Here is a 19794-nt window from a genome sequence, read left to right as displayed (position 1 = left end):
TAAATAGTTTTTATTTCACACTCTCAAAAAAGTCATGTTTTATAGGTAACAGAAGAAACTGGTAGATCACTTTTGTTATTACTGGCAGGTTCCAAGTCATCTTCAACCACTACCCTAATAACTCACAGCAATGCATTAAGTGAGTAGCTTGTGACATAGTTTTTAGCAATTTTGTTATTATGAGCCACGCCATGATCCCATTGCCCCAAGTGTAGTTAATGATATTGTAGCAGTACAGATTACATGCTTGAATGTATGTAAATGAAAGAGTATGTTTTGTTCCATCATTGATGCAAGTGTATAATTTTTTCAATAAAACTTGTTTGCATAGTTACACAGAAATGTGAGCCTCATTGGGTAGTCTTCAAAATGATTGAAATCAAAATACATTTTTATTTTGATTTTTGTTTTTCTGATATTGAATTGATTTTCTGGTTTGTAGGGGCAATAGATTCTGACTTAGTATGATTGTTTGGACGTAGAAGTAGCCTACCTACCTGGAGGATTATATAAATGTATTTCTGAGCTTCAGTTATCAAGAAATTAAGTTAGTGTGTTAGAAACTAATTTCCAGTCAACAACTTTTTGTTTCCCAGCTGGTTTGAAATGCCCTCAGTATTTCTGCCATACACAAGCTAGCAGCTTGGATCGGCCCTAAACTAAGAATTATGCTAAGAAGGCATTAAGCACAAACTGATTAAAATTTTGTAGTCTTCTCGTAAAGTAGAAGTGGGCTAAGATGAAGTGAAACTACTCAAATGAGCTTTCTCAGGTGTGGGATCATATGGGGAAACATCTTCCGAACTATTTCCGGTTCAGGCTTCAAAGCGTTGATAAAGTCGAGTCATCACCCTCCAATATTCTTCTCTGGTGAGTCAATAATAGGTTGCTAAGAGATCAAGCCAATCTCATGCGAGATTAGAATTTTCAGCTTACAGATGCTGACATCTGCTCCGATCACATTGCAAGGCCATTGTAGGTTGGATGAACTTGGTTACCACACCGGCACTGCATTCTCTTTCCTCTGCTGAAGTAGGTTGTTATATATGTGTAGGTTATAAAGCTAGCAGCTCTGTGGATTAAGGACTATTAAAAGCTTCAAATGCATTTAATATTTTGGTGGTTTACATAACCAATAGCTATGGAAATAACTTATTTTAATGCAACCAAACCATCCATCGCACTTGACACTGCATCTCATCAAAGGGTAGGTTACTTAACAAACTCTTACAGTGTTGCCTTTTATTACTGACCGTATTTACTCAATTTTTGTTCAAATTTCATGAATGTCTATGATACTATGGTTTGCTGTATTCAAAACCTCATAATTTCACAGCGAAAATTCTGAATTCAAAGAGCTTTATGCCCAGATAACCAGCAGCTCTGGTTTGTCATTTTTTTGCTATCTGTTGTAGTATCTTTCGGTAGGCGATACATAGCTGTATGCCTAATTGTTATCTAGTGACAGTAAGTTGGCAGCATTTGAAATGCTGTTTTAATGCAAGCTTTGTGATTTCTCAGATTTTTTCACCATCAACCTTTATGGCCCCCAGGTCCACTAGTGTAGTATAGGGTTGTTAGAGTTAAATCGATATTTAGCTAAGTTGTACATCAGTATAAAAAGTTTTTTGAAAACTACAAACTAGAAAATATTGCTCATGGAAATATTATAAAACTTCAAATAAACACATTTAAATTAAAACATTGAAAATCAAAGAGGGAAAATGGAAGGACTTATAGAAGAATTGGTAAAATCATGCCGATTGTTTAGGAGAAACAAATAGAAATCATTTTTATGTCAGTCACTGAACAATTCATGTTCTCCGCAGAGTTAGTAAAGACAACAGATGAGCACAACATGAGTAGAATAAACTGGGTGTGAGCAGTATGAAGTTATGAACAAATGTAAACAACAGAATATCAGAATACATAGTATAACTATTGCTTCATATAGAGGAATATTCACTGGCACTGCATTGGTATGTACACTAAGTACAGCAAAACAGGAAACTTAATTTTTCTAGTCATTTCTAGACATTCCTGCCAGGAATGTAGATATTTTAGGGGACCAAGGGACTTTGTAGCAATCATTCCTTGTCAACTGGGGCTCGGCCACCAGAGTCACATTCACAGATGTGACCCATAAGCGAAAATTGTTATGCCGTTACCTATACTCTTCAGCTCTTCTCAGAGCTATCGTCACTTAATAAGAAGGTTTCTGTTCTGTTATCCAAAAAACAAATTCCTAATAAAGGTTGTCACATAAGTTTGCCACGCTTCATCTTGTTTGACATTACACCAATTGCAGGGTATATTCAGTGTAGGAGTAGGCCTATGTTACGGTAGTTAACTATTTATTCCCAAGTTCTGTTTGATTTCAAAACTGTAGACTACTCTATTTATTCTCTTATAAAGTAAATATATTACCTTATAATGTCTGGCGCAGCTCTCTCATTGAGGCTCACAATTGTATTAGCGTGGGTGATCTAAGAATGATTTTTAGTTGCAACTTTTTTAAAAGGCTCAAGGACAATCAGTGAAAATGCTAGTCTCTGTTCCTACATTTGAGAATCACATTACGACTAGGATAATGTAGAGCACCTTCATGAAATGATATCTAGGAAAGCTTGAGTTGAATTCAAGAATGAAAACATTTTATTTCTCCACACTGCCCGAACACGCAGTAATCATTCACTGGCTAGTTCTGGTTTAGTGCTGTCAAAATATGTGTACAGACAGTGTCAATATAGTTTTAGTAAATTTAGATACAAGCCGGGCAGACAGTCTAGTTTCCAAATTGAAAGACATCAGTTCAAATTAACCTGATGGAAAGAAGAACATAAACAGATAGATAAATTGCTACCATCAACTTAAGAGATTGGGAAGGGATGATAAGGCATTAGAAATCAGAAGGTCTTTCCTAGACAAAGTGAAAACTAGGCTCTTCCATTTATTACTAAATGCCAGATTGGATATGAATCATCCAACGTCAGAGTGATGGGTATTGCATGAATCCATACAATAGCATGAAACTGCGCAACATGGTTAGGATAGGTTTCTTTATGGTATCTATCTAGTTGACTGTTTGGGAATAAGGTTCAGCTCAAAAAATGCAAAATTGTTGCAAGTTTCACTTTTGCATTTTTTATGGTTTTAATTAGAATTAATATAATACCAGTTTTGATTGGGTTAAAGATGTTCTTGCACTTGTGATGGGAAAAGATATCGCATGCTTAGGAGTTACGGCTCAAGGAGCCAAGGTTCACATCTTGTAGCTACATCTGATTATTGTATTTTTGTATCACTGCAAAGCATATGCTCTTCTGAAAAGTCTAATAATTACATATATTTCAGCGGTTTCAACATAGAACAAAGAACAACATATATCTGCCAAGTGTCGGCAGGTGACTTGCTGAGTGCTAGTTGCTCTCAGGCCGATGATTTAGTAAGAACGACCAGCAAGTTCTTCTAATAATAGAAACTCACTAAAGGGCTATTTTCATAAAATGTTAGCCATTCTACTGTAAATTTTACTTCAGCTTGTTTAACACAGAGGAACTAACCCAATCAATAATTATGCTGTTTGAAAGGTTTGAGATGGGAAACTCATGCCACCTTCAAAAATGGATAGCTATGCCATGCTGTCATGGTGCTATTACATTTAGCCAATTTTTTTGAGAAATGCCTCCAGTATTGACACGATTGTTTTTGTAATATATTTTTATATTTCTATTTTTTTAATTTTTATATAGTGCACTAATTTTGTTTATTTGCAGAAATGTTCCTGCTGCCGAGTCTGTACGTTTCTTGGAGGCATGCTTCCAGGCTACATACAGCGGTCCAGTCTAGTGAACTCTCAGAAATATTAAAGGTTGTTCTTACGAAAAATGTCTCGGTCATTGCTGCACTAAAGACTCTGGGCCCAACCGCTATTCCTCTGGAGTTAAAAGATGGGGTGAAGTATTCAAATATAATGCTCTTTTATTTGTTTCAATATGAGGCATTCTAATCGTAGTCGTGTGCTCACAATTTGCAGCCTATCACAAGGCGTCTTGCTTGACCCATCAGCTGACATGTCTAAATCGTAACTGACAAGTTAAAGTGGATACCAAAAATAAGAAATTACCTTAACCCTTTACATAAAAGGTCTTCTAATAATATTAATATTGAAAGCACTGTTTTCATAAAATATTAGCCGTTCTTCTATAAATTTTACTTCAGTTTTTTAACCCGATGGAAGATGTGAGTTAACTAACCCAATCAATATGTTGTTTGAGAGGTTTTAGATGAAAAACACCTACGCCTCTGTCAAAGGTAGGCACAGCCCTTGTTAATATATGTTGTTCGGATGTGCAAACAAGGCTATTTTTAGAAGCATTGTAATATATTTTCCCATGAAAACATATACCAATAGATACTATCAAATACTTTGCCAGAAATATTAAAAAACTAGCACCTACTTTTAAAAACTATGTAGTATGTAGTATACCATAATATGTAACTGTATAATTTTTTACTGCCCCCTGCCATAATTTTATTTGATTGTTCTTTCATCATTAAATTATTTTCCTATATGTCTATTTTAAGATTTAAGGTTGGCATGAAAAAATCCTGTTTTGAGGTGTACTAAATAAAAGCATATGCCCAGACTTCAAAGGCCCTTTTGTAGCTTTTGCGCTATACATGCAATCAATTATCTTCATTACACTTGCGAAGTCATGACAGAGAAGTGTTTACAGATTTGTGTACACACATGTCAAGACAAGATTGTCGGCCAAGAAACACTGATTTTTGCGGACTTATAAAAATCGTGATTTTTTTCCTGAAAAAAATCATGATTTAAATTTCGTCGTTGAACTGTTCCTTGATGTGTCTATTTTAAGATTTTTAAATGGCGAATAACAGGCCAGAGCCACTTACAGACTCTCTGAACTTTAACTCAGTTTTTGTATCAACTATTTATTAAAACGTAATCAATTAGCATGTCTTGTTTATCGTAAAGCAGGCGGTGCTCCTTAGCTACTAAATTTCCTGACATGTTGCTGCAGGTGGTTAAAGAGACGGATGAAGCGTATGTCACAGTTGGGAAGAAAACTGTAGTCAACCTCCCAGCTTTCACTCCAATTCTCAACAATACTGAGCGCCCTCAACAGGATATGTATATTCTGCTAACAACCAGCCAATGTTATGATAGCAGCAAAGGTCATGACTCAGAATGGGTATAACTCTTAGTCTTTCAGTTTTCATCTGTAGATTCTCTAGTTTCATTGTTGAACTGATATTAGGATAGGCAAAGCTTAGCAAGTGTTTGCTTTTTTCGTATCTTTTAGATCGTTACTAGCGAATTAAACACTTACTCTGTGTATTGCCACACAAATGTTTGTTAAGCCACTGGTAATGTAAGTCCCTTTTTCTTTGTACTACAGCAATATAGCAGTTGCACTCCATGTAAATGAGCTTGTTTTGTTATTACTACAAAATCTGCAGAATATTTCTACTGTGATATACAGAAACCTACTGTATAGGATAGAACAATGTATAGCAATGCTGATGTTAGCATATGGTAAGTCAATAGTTGGTTACCGTTAGACCTGGAACAGCTTTATATTTTTATTCCTTTTTGGTGTTAAAATATTAGGTATTATAATTGACTAAAATTAGGTTTTCTGCCGCAACAAGTTCTATAAGATTTTTTGCCACATTTGTGATAGTATAGTCATTGGTTTCCTAACTGCTTCAGTATGTGTAATTGGTAACCATTGTTCTAATTATGGCTTACTAAGTAATATTGTAATGTCATGTAGATGAGCTTACCTGTTTTAATTGCTATATGGTAGTATTTTATATTCTGATCAAACCTGTACTTCTGACCACACTCAGTATCCTTTTACAATGTTTTAGAGTTAAATCTTTGTTCTGGTACATGTGGTTTTCCCAATTAAATAAATAGGTGTTTCACCATAGATTTAAATTGAGGTCTGTAGTCGATAAGTGTTAGAACGAGAATGATCTGTTCAACTTTTTCATGGCTGCTGCTTCGTTAGACTTGCTGATACTTAATCTCAGTGTTGTCCAAAATGGCACTAATAGTATTACATGTAAATAATATACACACACCCCTTAATACCAACACATACCTGAACCCAAGTTATAGGTAACCTTTGAGCACCACCCATGACCCATTGATGTTTACCTGAACATTTCAGGTCTGATATGATGACATGTTCAGGATCCTCAAACTGTTCTCTACTTTTAGATACCCAACTTTTGCACTCAAATAGCCTACTTATCCGGAGCCACGCCTGGAATGGTATGCCGATGTACTTTGACTCAATACCTAGCATTTATAGACCAATTTCTCACAGGGCAGCGACACCAAGTCCCCGGTCTGGTTCGAATTGAGAGTATTGCGGTGATGGAGCGTTCTGGTTTACAGAACCCAGTGAGTAGTACCTTTAGTAGATTTCAGAGAGGCCTTGCATATCACTTTGGTTCAGCACTGCTGTGCCCATTGGAATAGTTGAAGTTGATTCCAGAATGTTTACATGAATTCTAAGCAGTAACGAGTAAGGTTACGCAGAGAAATCAACAAATAAACCTATATACCAACTATGAAACTAACTATACAACTATATATAAGCCTAGTACTCGTCATTCCTTCCATACAATCTGTATAGTTGTTTATTGTTGTATGTTGGAGGGTAAGGAAATATATGCTGGCAGTGTGGACTATTCTGGTTCAAGTGGTACTTCCATGGTCTGTGCTTTGCGTAAGTACTCATTGATTGGTTTGACCTGATATTTCTGGTACAGTTTCTACTTAGTCTTTCCTTTTACCTGATTTTGTTAGTGGAACTCTCTTATTTTTTGTTAATCTGATCATGTAAGCACAGATCTATCTTTCCTATTCTTATTCCACTATCCCATCTTGTACACTATTAATATATCATTATTTCGGAGTGTTTAAATGGTTAAAGTATGTATATTAGTCACTTTACTTCATCATGCTAACTCATTGTTGTCACATGTCATTAAGCTTTTTACCTCTTCTGTTTAAATACGAAATACTGTTGACCCGTCAGCTGATTATGTAAACCACTAAGCTTTGTCTAAGATTACATATGGTTTTAGCTGTTCCATTTTTCTTTTTGTTTGGTGTCTATACTTAAATCGGAATAAGACTTTGCGGTGGCTAAACATTTGGCTAAACATGTCTGGCATCTGAACATCTGCGTAGCTTTCATGTTTAATTTGTAGACCTGGCGGTCGATCATTATTTGTTCATTTGTTTATTTTCTAATTTGAGCAGATTTTTCAATATCTCAGTGCTAAGGCAGTAGATGCTTTCAAAGCCATAGTTAATGGTTGTATTATTCCAAAGTGAAGACTTCTAAAGTTCAACTCGTGTATATCTAGGTGAATACCCGGCGTTGCACAGGTAATAAAAAGGTACATGCATAGAAAACTTATTTTCAATCAACATATACAACATTTACCATCCCAACTTTTAAATGAAAGTATTTATTTATTTCTGTGTGTCCTGCCAATGCATAATTTATATACTTGAAAGCTCGAGGCATAGCTACAACAGATTGTTGAAAACATTTCTTACTTTTTCTGCTAGAGATTCCTTAAGATTTAAAACAGCTTATAAACAGTGGCAGGTAATGAAGTTGCCATTGGTTAAGTTTCTTTACTCAATGAATTTGTGTAACTCGAGCTAGGAACTTGAGCTAATATTTTTATCTTGACTGTAATAAGAACCGTGTCTGTCTAAAGCCAGCTAAGAGCATTGGGAAAAAGTCACACACCACAGGAATTTAACCGATACATTCGGCGGAGGCATGGGTGTAAGCCAAGCACACCGCTATTAAGCCACGTGGCCAGCTTGTCACGGCCTGGAATAACTGTACAGTGGACTCTTGCCCTACGACATTAATTCGTTCTGCTATTGGAATCGCAAGGCGAAAATGTAGTATAGAGTGGTATAGAAACTCATAGGAATTATCTAATGCAAACACCTCCTGATAAAGAGCATCAAAATTATATATACGTACTGTACATATTAAAAATTAGTAGCAAAATAGTATACTAACCTTAGAAATTATAGTTACCTGCACTAACTTTAGTGTATTTAGTGGTTATGATCTGCAATAAAATATACCATTACAATGTACAGTACGTACCGTATAGGGTTCTTATCTTTGAGACAGACATATAACACATATACACACACACCTAAATCTAAGTTTTATTAAGTATTTTACTAAACTAAACCCTAATTTCATCATCACTTTAATTAATCGTCTTACGAAACACAAAGAATGCTGAACTGAGAGAGGTTGTGAATGCTGAACTGAGAGAGGTTGTGAATGCTGAACTAAGAGAGGTTGTGAGAGCATCGTATCTCTTTCACCCGTTCTAGGAGGGATATCCCGAATAGCATATCGGCATCGTCGTGACTCTGACGTATGCAGCACACAGGTTGCCAATTTTTAATTTCGAGAGACATTTTTGTTGTCGCATGGTGAAAAAATGGTGTAACGAAAGGATGAAAAAACATCGTGTTTCACATTATAAGGCGAAAAACGGTTAAACAGGAACGCTGCAGCCTGGGGGTGCGCTGTACTCATAATCAATACGCATCGTGATTTCTCACGCAATCATGATCCTCCAGTGTACTAGCAGTAAGCAAACGATTATTCCATAATGTGGCTACTTTTCATAGTGGTTAGTACGCCTGCCTTCAAAACCTCTGTTTCAGAGTTCAATTCCAGTTCGATTCCATTTCAATTTCTAATGCGAGCAAGTGCTGCAAGCATGCGTATTTTATCACTATAACTGGACATACGAGAGACCAACAAACAAAACATTTATTGTGATGGTTTTGAGTCTATTAAGGCCCAGGAATAGTGTGTTATTTTATTGAATAGGCTTTCAGCTGACAACTTGATATTGATTTTGTTAACCTTCAAATTTTGTAGCCAAAGAGCCAACACCAACCGCTGAGGGTGGGATGGGAAAAACCCCTGACAGAGCTTCTAGGTAATGATTAGCTTACTCAGCTTATATATTTCACAGAACTTTGTTCGGCACATAGCCGAGAGATTATGTAGGTAATTTAAGAGCCGTATTTAGGAGTTGCAGTAACTTGTCAGTGGAGAAGCAGATGGAATCGAAGTGCTGGTATCAGAAGATGGGTGTGGAGGAGTGAGTCAGGGTGGCTGTGAATAGGTGTAGTTTCTATTAGATGTCAGTGCTTGCTATTCACATCAATTTTATCAGATCAATTTTCACGTTTTTTAAACATTTTAGCTATTTTCCTAGGTAGAACTGAATGCTCACTTATTCAATTTGAATGTCTTTACATATGATTTATTATAAAATCTATTCAACATTTACGCGTACTTGAAAATGCATGGTTATATCACAAGGTATCAAGGTCTTTGATGTATTACCTAGGCGCTGCCTTCTCAGTTTGCTCTTCCTTTGTAAGAAACTTAATATTTGGTTTGAAAGACCTTGCTCATATGGTGAATAGCAGAACTTTAACCGCAAGTCTGGTGGCTTGTATCCATATTCATGAATAGATGGTACGCGTTGGCACACGGTATAGGCTGCATGTCTGGCAGGTTAGTAAGGTTAATTGTCATAACCCGGTAAGCTGTAATACCTTTTCTCATTGCAGAATGGCGTCTGTCGTCAACATTCTGGTTTACGTAGGAGCAGACGAGTCATTTCAGCCAGTCTATTCACGGATCCATCATATGTTGTTGGAAAGCAGGGTGGACACTGATTGGCACATAATATACAGATTGTCCAATCATGATGCTCTGAATACCAATTGGGCCAAATTCTGTGAACTTCTGGTCATAGTTGACCAATCGGTGGGTGTTGCTAAGTTTATTAGCTGCGATAATTGATAACAAACACTGATAACAAAAAATAGTAGCCACAAAATGGTAGCCAAAAAATGGTAGCCAAAACAATGATAATAAGTGTGCTAAACAAATTAAATGACTAAAATGTGTTAGAAAAATTGATAAATGTGTTAAACAAGTCTTGTAAAAAATGTGTTTAAAAAATCTTATAAAAAATTTATATCAAAATAATTTGTAGAAAAACGGTAATAGAAAAAATTTATGACAAAAATTTATTACAAAAGGTTGATAACCGGAAATTAATAACCAAAAATTGAGAGTAAAAAATTGATAATAAATTTATTTCTAATAATTGCAAAGTTTTCTTGATTGCGTAAACCTAAATAATAATTAGATATCTAGAACTGGTTGATGAGTTTTATCATGGATTCCTAACAAAACAATTGATGTTAGTTCTAATTTGTTGCACAATTAGTAATTAGACTAACTTGCTTTTTGTAATCTCTGCTTTCTTGGAACATTAACCTTTCTTGGAAGACATAAAATTAATATTACTCCAATTCACAGCATTATTAGTTAGGGCCATTTGTTCATACCTCAGGTTCGCAAAGGATCTGGCGAGGTCTACGAAAGGTTTGCAGAATATTTCAACAATGGAGGCAGTGTTCTCTCAATCGGTTCACGATTTGATGAGATGTTTTGCACTCGCGCTGACTTAGTACAAGGTGAAGAGGCAGCTGATGACACATTGCGGGTGAGTTATACACAGTCATTATGTCCAGATTTATGCATAAAAGCTTCAAGTATGCTGTTACAATCTTTACTACAGTAATCCATTCATCTGAGGCCATAGCCAATAGAGAAAATATTGCATCGTACGAGATTTGAACTCATAACATTCTGTTTGGTAGACCAACACTCTAACACCTGTGCCAATCAACTCCCTTCCCACAGTTTGGAATATATATACAATAATATGTATAAATACCGTAAAACCTCTAATTGAACGCCACCTCTATTTAAACGTCACCTCCAGTTGATCACCACCCTGAGAAAAGGATTGAAAGATGGAACGCCGCTCTCTAATTGAACGCCACCTCTATTTGACTGCCATTTTGACATTATTGACAAAATCTTTTCATCCTTTTTTGTTACAACTTTGATGGAACGCCATAGAAATAATTAATAATTGCCTCAAGCTAATAGTAGTCCCTTGTTTAACACGGTCTTAATACTTCGAAGTACATGTTTACGAAAAAACGGTTTACATTTACGGTGGTAGATGAACGACTAGTTTTGGGCCAGAGGTTACTTTTAGCGAGCACAACTTTTACGCGTTGCATTTGCGCTAAATGCAACGCGTAAAAGTTTTGCTTAGCTAAAAAATTTAAGAACGTTAATTTTTGTTTCTGTAAGTATGGTTCGTTTATGTCACTTGTTCATGAATATATATTTGCAGTATTTAAAAGGTTATCATTATATAACTTATAAATTTGCAGATTTTTAGCATACAGTATTTGATAGCATAATTGCGGTTATCTGATCTTACACTTGATCGACGCTCGTAACTCCTCTTCTATTGCACAGTAAAAGCTAGTTGTAGCTGCTAACTGTAGCAAACATATCAATGAGTACAATGAGCTTTTATGCAACATTATTAAACATAGGTATAAGATAAAAAATGTCTTCAAATTTAAAACGAAATGAAAATTTTAAGCTTCAACAAATTGCTAAGCTAGGCACATGCTATAATGTCATCGCAGATTAATTGCAAGCGATCTAATACAACTGGTAGAGATATTTCTCGGCTTCCCAATAGATATTTTATTTAAAGATCTTTGACAAGTTAGAGGTAAGCTAGCAGATTTATTGCATACAAAAGGTTTAATATCTGTCCACCAGAAGAAAAGGGAAAAATAGAAGCGACATTCGCTTCGCCTAAAATTCTGACGAGCCATTTGAAAAATACACTGTCAGCCTCTATTTGAACGCCTCCTCCAATTGACCGCCAATAAAGAAAAAGGGTTGAAAAGTAGAGCACCATGGCGTTCAATTAGAGGTTTTACGATAGTTACTAAACCTAGCAATTTCTCACAGCGCAGGGGAATGCCAGCACGTTAACTAGTGATCAATACTTTGAGATACTCTCTCTCCTACTTGTGTCAATATTTTAATAGCCGACCTACTGCTATATAGCATATCTTAACACATACAGTAGACACTCCTATAACGTATACCTTCTACAACGTAAATTCCAGGTAACGTAAAAAATTTATGTGAAGTTTTTGCTTCATACTACGTAAAAAATTCCATATAGGGTGTATATGTTTATAATGTAGTGTGTATATAAAGTGTGAAGTCAAGACAAGTTCTCAAATCGGATTGAATGGTAACATATCTCGTCGCACATGTGAAAGAAAAAAAATGACATTCATGTGCCGTTGTATCTATGATATTTTAGTTCATCGTGATAGATAATCTGTTTGTAAACAAAATGGAGAATACATATACGTAGCTGCGCAATTGTTCATAAATTCTTAAAGTTGATCGATTGGCGCAGGTGTTACAGCGTCTGTCTTATTAGCTTTATACCAACCTTAACTCCTTGATAAAGATAGACGACGAACAGGTAGACACCGCTCTATTTACAGTGAAGTATTTTTTTGTTTTGCTTAGGTTTACTTTGCTGAATAGACTTTGCTGTCTAGAAAAATCAAACAAATTGCTGTAAATAGATATCGAAGATGTACATTCCCCATCAACTCATTGGAAAATTACCGCAATCATAGTCTATAAAACCAGTAAAGATGGTCAAAAAAGAGAGAAATGTTGTTGATACAAACTAATAATACTGCAGTTACAGTACAGCCCATAAATTAAAAAGTTAAGTCTAGTTTTTCCTTTTTGTATAACCAAATGGTGAGATTGGAAAGATCTTGCAACGAATTAGGCAATTTACACGTATTTTACTGTTCTTAAAAAGTAAAAGCCCTATAACATAAATGCTACTGTTTATGCAAGTCGCAATTTTACTTCCTCAGCTATTATTTCCACCATCTGTAGCAGGTACTTTGCTGTCTCTCCTTGTTAATCTTCTCATAACCTCACTAATCTACCTGGCAGAGACTAAAGGTGACATATGGAGCAGCCAGTGCTTCGTCCTTAGTACCAGTTGACAAGCATTGCTATGAGAGTGATATCAGCAAAAAGGAAGGCGTCACCTTGTCAATCCTGGCTAAGACTGAGACATCGAATCCTATTATCTTGGGTTGGTGTTTGTCAGAAGTCATTAGCTAGGTCTTAGTTGTTAGATAACTGTAAGACTACCTCTGGAGATGTTGTTAGAAAGTTTGTTGGAGACCTTTTAGAACCTAGATATTCAAGTGCAGCTCATCAAAGTGTTTTTATGAAGGCTGTCAGATGGAGAAAAGTTCAATGTCAATAATTAATGGTCATTTGCTGTAAATCGGCGAAAATCTAATACTAATCACCGATGGATAAGCATTAGAAAAAGCGTTTGCTATTGGTTTTGAAAGTTCTTTCTGTTTCCTCTAAATACATGTAGTACAATTTTTTCAAAAAGGACTTGGCTAAAATCTAATTTTTTGGTTGCTCGATTCACATGCCTGGAGACATGAAGGGCTCGATGTACAAACAATTGTAAATGTTTATTTATATCGTTTCCAATGCAAGTGTGTCTAAGGCTTACTACTCTATTAAATTGGTTGAGTTCAAAATTAAAAACAGTTCGTATTAACTTCGCATCAATTACTGCATTTTGTGTTTGGTTCAAACTGTATCTGTGTTATATTCAATACAATGATGTAGTTGTATTCTATACTGCGACATAGCATTCTATATGACTATGTCGTTGTTTTATATGGCCATGTCATATTTTATGTGAAGATGTTATTACATTTTATGCAAAGATGTCATTGCATAAGACGACGTTGTTGTACTCTATGCGACGGCGTCGTTGTACTCTAAGCGACGGCGTCGTTGTACTCTAAGCGACAGTGTCGTTGTACTCTAAGCGACGGTGTCGTTGTACTCTATGCGATAGCGTCGTTGTACTCTATGCGATAGCGTCGTTGTACTCTATGCGATAGTGTCGTTGTACTCAATGCGAGGGCATTGTTGTCTCGATGCGAGGGCATCGTTGTCTCGATGCGAGGGCATCATTGTCTCGATGCTATGGCGTCGTATTACTGAGAACATTTCAGGTTGAAACAAAGGAGAATGACCTAAGCACTACACTTGTTGCTAATAATTCCGCATTTGTTTGTTTAAATTTTCAGCGTACATTAATATTAATATAATTATTATATTAATTATTAATATAATTATTATATTAATTATTAATATTAATTATTATTGCATTATTCGTGATCACAACTCAAATCAGATGATCTTTTTCCTGTCTGCTAGTAATGCTAGTTGAAATTTCTACGTCCTTTTGAAGCACTGTAAGAGTTACGATAACACCGATTTGGTGCTGTAGAGGCAACTCACCCGGAGGGAGGAAAGGCCATATTTTCTCAAGCGTATCTGAATGAGGATGTGACAGGGTGTATGCCGATAACAATTCATATTTTGGATTGTCTTGGCATTAGACGGGCTGCGAATGCCAGTCAACCAGTGGCAACAGTTTGTCAGGTCTACTGCCCAGCTGATAATGTATGTCATCCATATGTAGCAATATGTAACCATCTCTCATGAAAACCATATTTTATCAATTCTACCGATTTCATGATTTGTGTAAATAATTCTTTTCAAACATTCATGCTCAGACTACACCTTGTATTTGATCTTTGTCACTTGTGAAAATTGAAAAATTTATGGTGTCCATGTATTTCTAGTGGGCATAGGAGCCATTGCTGACAGGTTAGGTTTGTGTGCATAGCTGCTGTCAAATCCATGCAGGAATGTATTGATAGGATTTTACGGTTTCCATGTGCAGGTGGCGCAGGACTTCCTCTCTCATGTTTCCAACAGTTCTCTTGGACGCGTTGACAATTGCCTTCTGAACATTGATAAGGTTTCTGAGTTTTCCTTTAAAAAACCTGGTAAAGTGACATCATTCGATTGGCAGGTATGTGTAGTTGGCAGATTTGTAGTTGGCAGGTATGTGTAGTTGGCGGGTATGTGTAGTTGGCGGGTATGTGTAGTCGGCGGGTATGTTTAGTCGGTGGGTATGTGTAGTCGGCGGGTATGTGTAATCGGCGGGTATGTGTAGTCGGCGGGTATGTGTAGTCGGCGGGTATGTGTAGTCGGCGGGTATGTGTAGTCGGCGGGTATGTGTAGTCGGCGGGTATGTGTAGTCGGCGGGTATGTGTAGTCGGCGGGTATGTGTAGTCGGCGGGTATGTGTAGTCGGCGGGTATGTGTAGTTGGCAGGAAAGTGATAGTATGTGGCTAGCAGGAGTGCATATCGTAGGTTATCATATCACTCTTGATGTTCTCTTCATACTGCATTGCTGAGCAAGATTATTATTTCCGAAACAATGGTCTCCCTATTTGGGTTATCTAACATTGGCTAATTATTAGAGTGGTGGTGCGAGGGTGTATTTGCCGACTGGTTTTAAAAGTAAAAAAATAAAAACTATGTTTTACACGTATCCAGGTTTTAATATCACAATGACTAGCCATAGAGCTTTACAGAATTAGTCATGAATATCGTTAGATTTTGTCTAGCTTCCTTTAATAAATGCATATCGTTGTTATATCGTTTGTTTAGTTCAATATTAGCAAGTATAGTCATACCTTGACTTACGGTTGACCCCCTTAACAAGCAAAGAAAGTGGAGCTCATTAAAAGTAACGAATTAAAATTAACTTAATAAATATCACACATTGGCTACCCTTTGTGTTGCTAGCTTCTCATTTACAATATTCTGTGCTACAGTTGACCATGATAATTACATATTTAAACTTGATAAACATCTTGAGATGAAATTTTTATATCGTTAATCGATCATTGTTTGTATACCTACTCCAAATTAACTGTCAATCAACTTCATCACAGGTAGATGGTGATGTTGGCCTATCCAACATTATACATTAGGTGCCATTGCATTCTTTATGCAAAATATGCTGAAAAGTTACCAAATCTCTTGACAAGTTGCTGCAGGTGACTAAAGAGATAGACATGGCGTGTGTTACAGTTGCCATTTTTCAGGTTTATAAAGAGAGCTTGACTAGCAATGTAATTGGAAATGTCCTACTCTACCAAGAGCTTTGTGCATCCACGCAACTCCTCATTCAGCCATTCAATTCCATCTATGATCCCAAGTTTGGGTTGGTGGCAATCGCCCACCGACAATTCTCTGGTGTTGGTATGTACTGTATTTAGTCTAAGTTTTTTGGCAAAATAACTTCCCGAATTTTTCACTTTTACAGTAAACATTTCTATAAGTTAAGCCTCCTTTTGTGTAAATTCCACATAATGTAAAGAATTTATGCAACGTTTTTGTTTCGCATCACATAAGAAGTTCCATACAACGTAAAATGTCAAGTTAGTACAAGTTTTCAAATTTGATTTGAATAATGGCCCATAGCATTAAAAGTATCATTTTTTTGCCGTGGTCGAAAAGAAAATGACGTATAGGAATATTTTATTATATGTACTAGTACCCTGGCAGTCTAGTGGGAGATCATCAGGTGTGTTGATAAAGCACAGAGAATACGAGCTCCGCAATTATTCAGCGATATGATGTGTCAGTCTATCAAGCTAGAAATCACGAGTTGGAGTCTCATTGAATGTAACCATTTATCTCTTTTATCCTAACCGCAACCCTTGCTTCGGACAGACGGACATCATTTTTATTATAGCAAAGATATATTTTTGTTATGCTTTATTTTAGTCATATACATTTTTTTGCAACATTGATGTTGCTGTGTAGACAAAAGGCGGAAAAATTTATTCAAATTAACAATGAATGTATACGGTCATCCTTAGAACAAAATTGCCGGAATCATGGACCCTAAACCAAATGAAAGTGATAGGAAAAATAAGAAATTATGGATAGAAGCCAGTCATACTACATTTACTGTACAGTCATTAAATTAAAAAGTTAATTTTCATTTTTCCTTCCTAAAGGACCAAAGGGGTGAGTTTGTGAAGATCTCCGAATGGATTAGGCTATTTACACGTATTTTACGGTTCGCACGAAATGAAATCTTCATAACGTAAATGTTATTAGAACAGATTCACATTTTAGGGGTGTCTGCTGTGTTCTTAAGCTATCATAGCAGTAATGACTAATGAGCTTATGACAAGTAGAAATCTAATGCTGATTGCTGTCCTGAGTTGTCTTCTCATGTTTGACTTAACTTTTAAACAGCCATTTAAGCATCACATTTGACAAGATTTACAAAAATCTACGGTTTTTGTAAGTAATGCGGGGCTGTTCCAAATTCATTAAATACTAATTAAAGTTATTGCCATATTTGGAGTTGTCTACCCCTCATTTTTGATTGCACCATGTATTGCTAGCTCCCTTCACCCGTGAAGCCCTTCACAGCCTTATTCTCTTGTGAAGGTTGGAACTAGTTGATTGATGCACATTAAGAAGCTAACTTCAAAATATACTTTTACTTAAAACAGTTTTGTAAAACTTGTGATGAAGTTTAGTGCCAAATATTTATGTGATTTAGGCAGAGGTTCCAACTCTTGGATAAGCCCCGCAGGCTCCCTCTCGCTCTCTATGCAGGTATCATTTCTTGCAACCAGCAACCTCGGTCAAGCGCCTGCCCTTCTGCAGACAATTCCCGCCGTCGCTGTAGCGAGAATAATTGCCACACTTCTCCCTGCCGTAGGTTTTTCCATAATTTTTTGTAGTGTATTATCAATAGACAGATGAACTTATGTTCAGGTAGATCTCTATCTAAGACTGTCTCATGAAATGAGAAATAAGTGTTGATGCAATCAGTGTCTGGGAAAATGTGTTCTAACCCTTGGACTGGATATTTGCGCAACGATTTTAAATGTTTTTGAACTTTGCTTATAACCAAAGATTGCTCAATAATTGATTTCATTCAGTGGCTATCCTTATTCGTGACCCACCATGTATCTACCTTTCTAAAATAATAAATGACGAGCTTTCTAGGAACACGTTACCTTTTGCCACCCAGTATTCCACACATTTTCCTTTCACGAGAGTACCAGTGTTCGTAAATAGCAACCAACTAGCACAATATCTCTACTGAGTCACAGTCTGCCTTACCAGTTTCACATGGTGAGTTCTTAAATGGTATTTGTTTACTATTGGACAGTCACTGAAGAGCCAAGAGTGCAAAGTCTCTGTCAAGTGGCCAAATGACATTTACTACAAAAAGACGAAAATAGGAGGAATTATTGTTTCATGCAGCACTTGGCGTAACCAGTTTATCGCGGTAGTAGGTATGTTGGTAACCTGAACAGAGTGTGTCTGATACAAAAGCACCGTTTTACTAGAATATCTCTGTAAGCTATCAAAAACCTGGCAGCGCATTTACTCCAACATATTGGTAAAGCTATACATAGTCTGATACAGCTACCAAATCTGTATATTTCTTGATTGCAAGGTTGACATGCAGTTGCTATGTGACTCACTCCTGACATCCATATTACAATGTTAACCTTGTGTATTAAGATTGACGTCGTGCCATAATTGCTTTTACTTTAGCCAATCCAATTGTAACAAAAGTTACAAATTGTTGATATGAAATTTGGTTTTGACGTACCGCTGTTGCTCACCAAAATGTGAATTACCTGCATTACATATTGCCTAATGTAGGTGTTGGGGTGAACGTGAAGAATCTGAAGCCAACAGAAAATTTAAATGATATTGTACATGATTACAATGAGCAGAATGGAAGCACAATTCCAGATGTTAGTGCGGAATGGTTGGCTGGCCAAATCTGTAACCACATGGAATATCTCATCGGTGAGTGGATGCGTGTATGTATTGACCAGAGTACATGTGCTTAATAAGGTTGCATCTTTGTAGACTGCAGGTAGATTATATTTTGATAAGAATCGATGAGATAAGGCATTTTATAAGCTTGTTTTTTCCTTCAGTTCCTTTGAGGTATGGAGATTCTCTGTTCATTGTCCAGTAGTTCTCTGATAAAGCTAGCAATAGCATACACTCGACTGGTTAGCAAGCTAGCAATAGCGGTAACATACACTCAACTGGTTAGCAAGCTAGCAATAGCGGTAGCATACACTCGACTGGTTAGCAAGCTAGCAATGCGGTAGCATACACTCGACTGGTTAGCAAGCTAGCAATGCGGTAGCATACACTCGACTGGTTAGCAAGCTAGCAATAGCGGTAGCATACACTCGACTGGTTAGCAAGCTAGCAATAGCTTTAGCATACACTCGGCTAGCTAGCTAGCTAAGTGTCCAACCATAGCTGTGTCGACTGTATCCTTAATGTTGAAGCTAATACCTTTACATCAACAACTATTATCTGGCTGCCAAAGGCTACACAAAATGAGTAGACAACTTCACCTTGGAAATAACACATCTATTGCATAATTGTGGATGAGAGTTCATTGTTAGTTCAGCAGCTCCACACTGAAACTGAGGGTCAGAAAGTTAGCGACAATTGATGACAAGCTCATTTTCATTTTAGATCTGCTAAACAAAGACAAAACAGAGTTCATGAATGAATACTACAAGCACTGGATGCACTCAGGTGTGAGGGTACATGTCCCGGAGCAAAACAGTGAGGAATCTATGATAATCGGATTGGATGAACATGGCTTCCTACGATTGCAGAGTGATGATGGAAGCGTGTTTAGTGTACAGCCAGATGGTAACAGTTTTGACATCTTACACAATCTGATCACTGTCAAAGAGAGATCAACCTATTAATCTCATTTTTTGTAAATTTAATTTCTAAATTTTCTTTATAGATTCTCATAAAT

The 19794-nt window shown here is 36.5% G+C and overlaps 1 protein-coding gene across 1 annotated transcript; it reads left to right on the top strand.

Moving 5' to 3' along the window:
• Positions 1–758: 758 nt before the first annotated feature.
• Positions 759–19754, top strand: LOC137405279 (biotin--protein ligase-like). The gene is made up of 16 exons (XM_068091508.1): positions 759–870; positions 3777–3955; positions 5049–5219; positions 6257–6442; positions 6701–6770; positions 8985–9045; positions 9689–9887; positions 10483–10635; positions 13005–13149; positions 14383–14558; positions 14842–14973; positions 16058–16214; positions 17536–17693; positions 18154–18280; positions 18657–18806; positions 19500–19754. The coding sequence occupies exons 1-16, from the start codon at positions 759–761 to the stop codon at positions 19739–19741; spliced, it is 2418 nt and encodes an 805-aa protein (XP_067947609.1). The 3' UTR covers positions 19742–19754.
• Positions 19755–19794: the final 40 nt, after the last annotated feature.

The sequence above is a fragment of the Watersipora subatra genome, chromosome 9 (genome assembly GCF_963576615.1).
Source record: "Watersipora subatra chromosome 9, tzWatSuba1.1, whole genome shotgun sequence".
Classification (NCBI taxonomy): Eukaryota; Metazoa; Bryozoa; class Gymnolaemata; order Cheilostomatida; family Watersiporidae; genus Watersipora; species Watersipora subatra.
The sequence above is the reverse complement of the archived record's forward strand: the minus strand, read 5'-3'. Positions and strand labels throughout refer to the sequence as shown.